Source organism: Cariama cristata, unplaced genomic scaffold (genome assembly GCF_000690535.1).
Source record: "Cariama cristata isolate BGI_N322 unplaced genomic scaffold, ASM69053v1 C11577450, whole genome shotgun sequence".
Lineage (NCBI taxonomy): Eukaryota > Metazoa > Chordata > Aves > Cariamiformes > Cariamidae > Cariama > Cariama cristata.
In genome coordinates, this window is record NW_009646158.1 from 766 (window position 1) to 8,668 (window position 7,903).

The following is a 7,903-nucleotide window of genomic DNA, read 5'->3' on the forward strand; positions in this document are numbered from 1 at the left end:
TGATTCTGCCACAGATTTGTTGTGTGGCCCTGGGCACACCACTGCACCTTGCATTACCCCTCTGTGATACAGGTCTGTGGAGACCAACAAGGGATTACTGCTCTATTCCTTGGCTAGGCACAGCCCAGAGGGCTCATCTGAGTTCCCAGGAACCAGGTGCACTGTTCTGAAAACTGCTCTCACTTCTCACCTCACCAGAAGATCAACCAGACCTACACCTTTGCAGGCTACAAGAAAAAATTTACACCTGCTATTTCTTTCTTTGCACCCTCTTTCCACGGGACTTTTCAGAAATGCAGGTTCCTGAGGCAGCTTCATCACAGCCAATACACACCGGTGTGTCACCATGAGCCAAACCTGGCCTGGGCATTCAAAAGCACCTCATCGTCTCTTTTTAGCAAGGAGAGTAACAGGAGCGGGTTCTCCTCTGACAGCACCAAGACTTGAGAGAGGAGAAGCACCAGGTCTTAGTTACCTTCCCAGCACTGCAACCCAAACACGACTGTGGAAGGAAGGTGGGTGGGAACAGCTTGCTGGAGGAAGGCCAGGAGCCAGACATTCACCTCCCCTCCTCCAGCTGGGGAAGGAATTGAAAAGACATGGAAACAAGTCTCAGTCTATTAAGTTTATTGAAGGAAATTAAAGAGACAACTTGATCACAGTGCACATAAATACTGAAGCAAGGAGAAATATCTGACAGCATGGCTTAACTGGGAAGGTGAAAGCATAAGCAGGCTCAGGGAACGGAAGATGAAACTCAAAAACTGAGGCTAGAAATAAAGCAGACTTTGAACCAGAAGGGCAATTATCTAGAAGAAAAACTAACCAGGTAAGACTTTCAGATATACTGTCTACCTCTCTAAACGACAGGCAAAGCTCAGCCACGTCTCACTGGACTCTGCCATGGCCTGTGTTATAGCAGGTCAGACTAAATGATCGAAGCCACCTCTTCCTGCCTTAAAATAGATGAGGCTGTGATTTTTTTTCAAGCCCTACTCTCAAACTCTTCCCAGGTATTTTCTGGGCTCCCAAGGTCCCAGAGTGGGCACAGGCCTGGCCCCCACACACTTGCCTCCCACCCCAGAGCCCCAAGCCAACAGCACCCAGCCTCAAGCACACTCCTCTGGGAGATGTTATGCAGCTTTAGAGCAGCTCCTCCAGCATAACATGACCACAACCCATCAGCAAAGGCCTCATTCAACTCCCACTATGCTCTTCTTGTGCTCTGTTCTCTCCTGGTTCTCCACCAGCATCTGCTCTGGCCTCACTCCCCTCCAAATTTTATGCATACTCTGTTCCCAAATCATTGACCCTCCTTGCTCCTGTCGCCCCTACCATGCCTCTCCCACAAACCTTGCTCTTGGTCCTGGCCCCCTCTTCCCCACACCCTGCCGCAGATGGCCCTCCCCAAGCACTCCTCCATTCCTACCTCTCACCATCTCCAGGAGGATCTCCAGGGTCCGATGTCCCTCCTGATCTTGTTTCAAGGGGTGCTTTCCTCTTCCTCTTGACTCCTGAACAGCCCCTGTGGCCTCTGAGGGGCTGAGCCCCACCGCGCAGCCCAGTTCCACTTCTTATTCCTCACTGCTGGGAGAGCAGCCAGACAGGAGTGCTCTGCCTGCCCAGGACGATCAGAGCAGCTCTTGGAAGCAGAAGATGGCTCTGCCAGCCTTCCTGGAGACAGCCCAGGATTGGTGGTGCAGCACACAGCTGCTAGAGGAGCAATAGGCTTGGCATGACTCCTGCACAGAGCACTCAGTGGCTACAGTCCTAACTACTGCTTAGTTATCCTCTCTTAATACCCCATGTGGCCAGCAATGCCACCTCCCCAAGCCCCTAAAGAAAACACGACACATAATATGCCACATAACACGCACCATACCTCAGGCCGGGCAGCCAGAGATGCAGGATTCATAGTTCACTGACTCATGTGCCTCACGCCTGAGCATCTTCAGCTTTTGTGGTCATTGAAAACCAGTTGATTTGCAGTGGGTGAGACTGCATGGTTTTATGAGGTGACCCAAAAGTGCAAGGCCTCCTATGCTTTGTGACAGTGACAAAAGGGAGAAAGATGGGGTCACCTCTCAGCCTCCCTTTCTCTCCATGCTCGTGTTGTTTTCCTGCCCTCCTCCTCAACAAACCAGAGGCAAGCACAGCATCGTAGTGGGAAGGCAGTTACTTTGCTGGTACGCGCATGGTGCAGAGACCCAAGTTTCAGTGGGGGTATTGGCAGTCTGTTTTGGGCCACTACTGCAGCCACCGAAGTTTGTCCTCTCATTCTCAGGGCACAGCAAATTATGTTCCCTTCATGCTTCAAAGAGGCTAGAGTCTCACTGGAAGCAGATACCACTGAATAAGGTGACACCAGACAAGCAGCTTATAGAAGCAGTGTGGATTACAGCTCCAGATCAAGTAGAAGGGGTATAGCCCACACTAGACGGTCCTACAGTTTGCAACTGAGAGGAGAGTGAGTGCCTCTGCTTTCTCTGTGATCTTTGAGGGATGAACTGAGCAAATCCACGTCCCATCTCTTCCTCCATTTACCATTCTCTTCCTCTCAGACTGGCTTGTTGGATTTGTCTGATTTAGTAAATTATTTTAGTTCGTTAATTTTTTTTTTCCTGGAATGTAGGAAGCATTCTATATTCTCTTTGGTCAAGAGCCATAGGTGTCACAGAAAAATAAGACGCTAGCTCAGCTGGGAAGTTTCTGTTCATACAAAAACATGTTTCTCTGCTCAGAGAAAGACTTCGGTATTATCCTCCGTACACCAGCCTTCCAAGCTTCTGTCTCACCTAGTTTTCTAGTTATAGGGGAGGTTTCTTGATTGTAAAAAACTTCGTCTCTCCGTGAGGCAGACGAGCCTCCCCTTATTTTGGTGGCCCCAGAGTGGGACCTGATTGCTTCTCTCTTGTTGGTAGAATTGTTTGGCCTGTCAACTCTGATCTGAAATTTTGCAGAGTACTGAATTCACAGGGAGTTACTTGACCTGTCCTGCTGTCGGTACAAGAGTGGGAATGCAGTGCTCTGTTAGACCAACCAAACAAGCTAAGAAAAGCAGCACAGCAAGCCTTCCTCCCAGCACCTGCACTGCCCCCCAGAAGTATATAGCAAGATTCTCCAACAGGACAAGGCTTTGAAGGACATTGGCTTAGAAGTAATGTTACTGTTTCCTGCAAATAATGACCACAGTTCTATGGGGACAAGGTATTAAAAGGTAAATGGATTTTTCTTCAAATGACAATAAGAATGGTCTACTTGGTTCCAAGGAGACACCCACCAGGGAGTTACCTTGTTTCAGAGCTGCAGGCTCCATTCTTTCACGTGTGTGGAATAAACAGTATTTTCTTTGCAAACTACCTATTGCCTGAAGCTACCTCCGCTGAGGCTGTGATCTCATCTGATTGCAAAAGCTAAGCGGGGTTAGGCCTGGTCAGAACTTGGCTAGGAAACCTCAAGGGAAAAAAGAGGTGCTGTAAGAAGTGGTGTTGGCAGTTTAATAGGTGATGCTGCTTCCTCTGAGTCAATACAGAGGTAACATTCCAGGAGAGGGGTTCAACTAGCAGGGGATGGCTGGAGGCTGCTAGATGAAATGTAAAACGGATATCCTGACAACTTGTGGTATCTGTGGTATCTTCATGTCCTAGGCAAACAAATTGTATCAGCCTAAGCTTCTCTGATAGCCATCACTGAAAACCACATTCTGTTCTAAGATGGTCTGCTCCGGCGAGGTTGCATTTCCATAAAGATCAACCATTGCAGTTATCTGAAAACGTGCTAGTAAAGTGGAAGTGCCTGTTCATAAGTAAATATTTTATTGTGTTTAGAATTCTTGATCTCTTTTGAGAACAAAGATACTTATTACAAAATACCCAAAACTTCTCTCGAGCCAATTTTCCTACGAAGTAAGGTCCTATTTATTTTCATGACTGAAATAAATTCTCAAATACAAACAAGTGAATAGAAAATTAAAGTGCTAAACTATTTACAGGGGATGCATGTATGAGATGTCTGGTGTGCCAGTGCTCTAGGGCAGACTGAGGTGGTCCTCTCTCTCAGATTGTCCCAGGTCCCACTCAGTCACTAGTTCTGAGGACACCTCTGTGAAGAGATGGTCCCAATCCCAGCTGACATCATCCTACCAAGAAGAAAAAGACAAACATGCTGAAATTTTACTGGTGACACCCAAAGGTCTCTGAACAATGCCAAATACTCAAGATGAACAGCAAACAGAGAAACTAAATGGCAACTGCCCCAGCCAGGGAAGTCGCAGATTCAGTTGGCTAGAACAGGAATCCTAGCCAGAATGAAATGTGAATCCCTGCTACAATTTAAAGACCTTGACAGAATTATTCATGTTCCAAAATTTCGTAAAGGACAGATTTTTTTGATATTTGTTAATTTTAGATACTCCCAGGCAGAGCATAAAGAGGAGCCATAAAAATCTTCCACCCTTTTGCACTTCTGCTGAAGCATCTGCAATTCTGAGCTGCAGAAATCTTTTGCGGCAAGTCCTGAGCTCCTGCTCGCCCAATTGTATTGAGGTTGTTCTGTCCTCCTTTAAAACATCCCTTTGCCCAAACCCCAAACACTTTCTGCCTTTGTCCCTCTGTACTGCCCTGCAGAACCACCTGGAGCCCACGGTGGCTACCAAAACACAATACACAACAGAGCACTGCAGGGATCTGTGACAGTGCTAGGCCCTCCACATTTTCCTTACTAGCTCTTTCATACTGAAGGGGGCCAATCATAGTGATGTCATAATCTCACACAGAGAAAGTCCTATATATCTTTAAAACAATCTGCTGCAGAAATCAAACCTCCATCGGTTTGGACAAGCTGCTCCTCACCTCTCTCCTCCATCCCATCAACAAAGGCTTACTTTCCAAGTACAGTCTGAGACACATAAGCAGTTTTTGCCTTGTTGGTGTTCCCACAAAAGACAGACTCACTTCTCGTAGTTCATGCTCTGGAGCCAAAACTTTGGTAAGAAGCTTCAGGTCAACCTCTCCATCCTATGAACAGACACACAGTCACAATCTTGCAGACAGTGAGAAAGTGGGCACATTCATTTCACCAGGTAGGTCTTGCTAGAGATAGGCACATTTGCCTCATAAGGGACACATGCTTTGTTCAGGACAACAGCGGGAGCCTCATCTGAGCAGCAGATACCATACCCACACTATTTACAGACACAAACAAACATGAAAGCCACACTGCAGGGAGGAACAGACTTGCATGCAGACTGCAAGTTGTTTGGATGATATGGATGTGTATTTTATGCAGCTGAGTATCACTGTGGAGGACAATGGGAGCCTGGAAGGAGAGGAAGTCACATTGATCAATCCATAGCAACATACACTTACCAGAGTCTGAAAGGCAGCATACTTCATTAGATCTTTGTCCAGGTCATGGTAGGTCAGCACTCTGTTCACCTGCACACTGCAACGAGAAAAGGTCAAAGTACAAGCCTGGGTAAGTGTGGAAGGACATCCGAGGAGAAGGGTGGCGTGAACAGTAGTCTGGTGACACCCATCTTGAGTGTCCACATCGCCCACGTGGATTCTTGAGACTGCTGTCCCCAGACAGAAGAACATCTCATTCAGCAAATTAACAGTCATTGATAAATCTGTGTGCCAGGTTGTGCACATGCATAAAAATAGGATGTGGAGCAACCGTGGACTCCCTCAGAGAAGCCAGCATGCTGGAAAGAAGATCTGCAGACTAGATGCAAGGGCCAGAAGGAAAACAGGAACATAGTGAACATTCAAACAGGCCCAGCGCCATAACAAAGCAGGCTCAGAGAGGCTCACTATGCAAGGTGCAGAATAGTAGGGACTCCGTGATTTCCATGTCTGAGCTGAGTCACAGCTATCAAATACAATTTCTTAAAATGTGGCCTTCAAAAAGAAACACGGTGTAGAGGGTTAAGATACTGTTGTGCCATAGTGCCCTTCACAGGTGATGCAAGACTATAGAAAACCCTATATTAATTTAATTTCTGTTTCTGTTTGTCCATGAAAATGACTTGTCTTTTCTATTGCAGGGAGACTATGGATACAGGAGGAACAGATAGGATTATTCAAAAAAAAAAGAGAGAGAAAACAAAGACATGAACTCTGGTGAGAGACAAAGTAATTTTAAATTTACTACTACAGCATCATTTATTTTAATAAGCATAATACTTAATTACAATAATTACTCTGTACTTGTAAGAGAGGCATCTGTGGTCAGGAGTAAGATATCCCACCCCTCCAAATCAGGGTCAACAGAAATCTCAGTCTGTGATCTTGGCAATAAGCCCAACAGAGGACAGATTTTCCTGATATGCTTAAGATAAAACACCCAAAACTTTCATTTTTTAAAACTTGCTGGTCTCCCTTGAGCTAACACCAAGACTACTCTGATAACACCTTCAAATAACAGGATTGTACTTTGCAAATTAACTAGATAGTTGAGTAAGAAGGATATCCTGTGGAGGGCAAAGCAGCCTACGACCATGCACAATCAAAGTGTGTGCGGTAATGCATGTGTACTGGAGGCATTTGAGGTTATACAGGCAACCTTAAATCAAGCAGTTCCTCACTTCTGAGAGTTTCATTTTGCAACATCAAATATGTTACTCTAATGTAGGTTTTATATATAGAAAGAATATGCAGTAATTGCTTTCTCTGTGTAACAGGAAACAAGAAGTTTGCACTGTTCAGCCTGGAGCCTTGCTGCCACAATACACAGCACCAAATCCTGCTGAGTGGCACTGCTGCTGGCATCCAGAGAGCACGAGATAAGATGGAGTTCAATTTCACCAGCCATTTTGCACTGCTGATGAGAGCCTCAAGAGCACCTGGCAGTGCTCTTACCTGGGGGGAGCTGCCACTTGCATGGCGAGATCTTCCTCCTGGATTTCCTCCAAGTCAGGGATCACGGGAATGTCTGCAACCAGAGAAAGCAGCGGCAGTAAGTGGGGAGTGTTGTGCTCTCCTCTCACTAGATGCAAAGGTTCCCTTGCCCCATAGAAATGAAACAGACTGTTTCTTATTAAAGGAAAACACAAGGGAGTTATTTAGCAATGATTAAAAATATAGTTTAATGTTAAAAGAAGGTAATAAAGCTTTGAAGTTTGGGGTCAAAATAAATCTTGCAAGAGGAGCAGATTTGGGCTGGGTAGGACTCCATAGGCCATGGACCATGCATTTGAACACAACCTTGAGGCTGAAAGAAGTGAGCTGCACTAAACCCTGCTGCCCACTTGCCGTCATCCTAAGACTGGCAAAAATCTGCTTCTTATGAGACGTGTTATCATTTGCTCAGCTCAGCCACCGGTCACCTAGACTCTGCTAGAAATGGAACATGGGGCAGAAACTGAGAGAAGCCGTGTAAAACCACATGTTGAAGGAGCTGCTGGCAGGGTCTCAGGCTGTGACCTTGCTGACAGCTGAGGAAGGACGTGCTGGTGGTCTAGCAGATACGAAGACTAGGGAAGATGCATCTAGTTGTAATGGCACAAACCTTTTCATGATTTCCAGTGTGAGCCTGGAATAGCTGATGTCTGGGTCACTGGGAATTCCCAGCACAAGGACTACAGCTACTACACCTAAAAAGGATGCTAGAAACAAAAGAACAGAGCAGAAGAGGAAGAACTGGGTGTACACTGAACCCTGCTAAAGAAGCGAGGCTCTGAGAGCATTGCACGCTTTTTGTTTTGACTGTAAGTGCTGTAAACAGAGAGAGAGAGAGCAAAAAAGGAAGAGAAGGGAAAGTAACTGGAGGCACAAAGCAAGGACAGAGTACACCAGCACAGAGCTCCTTTAAAGACTCAAGGCCAGAGACCCTGAGCTCTCAGACTGTGGAGAAGCCGGTGGTTCATCTCTGGGAAGAGATTTGACCTGCGCAGTGCGCGGGC

General features: G+C 46.3%; 1 protein-coding gene across 1 annotated transcript; it reads right to left on the minus strand.

Annotated features, from left to right (window-relative positions):
• Positions 1–3,902: 3,902 nt before the first annotated feature.
• On the minus strand, positions 3,903–6,933 carry IFT43 (intraflagellar transport 43; the record flags this gene model as incomplete). The annotated part of the gene is made up of 4 exons (XM_009708747.1): positions 3,903–4,138; positions 4,953–5,015; positions 5,367–5,442; positions 6,861–6,933. Coding segments are annotated over 4 exons (323 nt in total), but the record flags the coding sequence as incomplete, so codon positions are not given.
• Between the last annotated feature and the right edge of the window lie 970 nt (positions 6,934–7,903).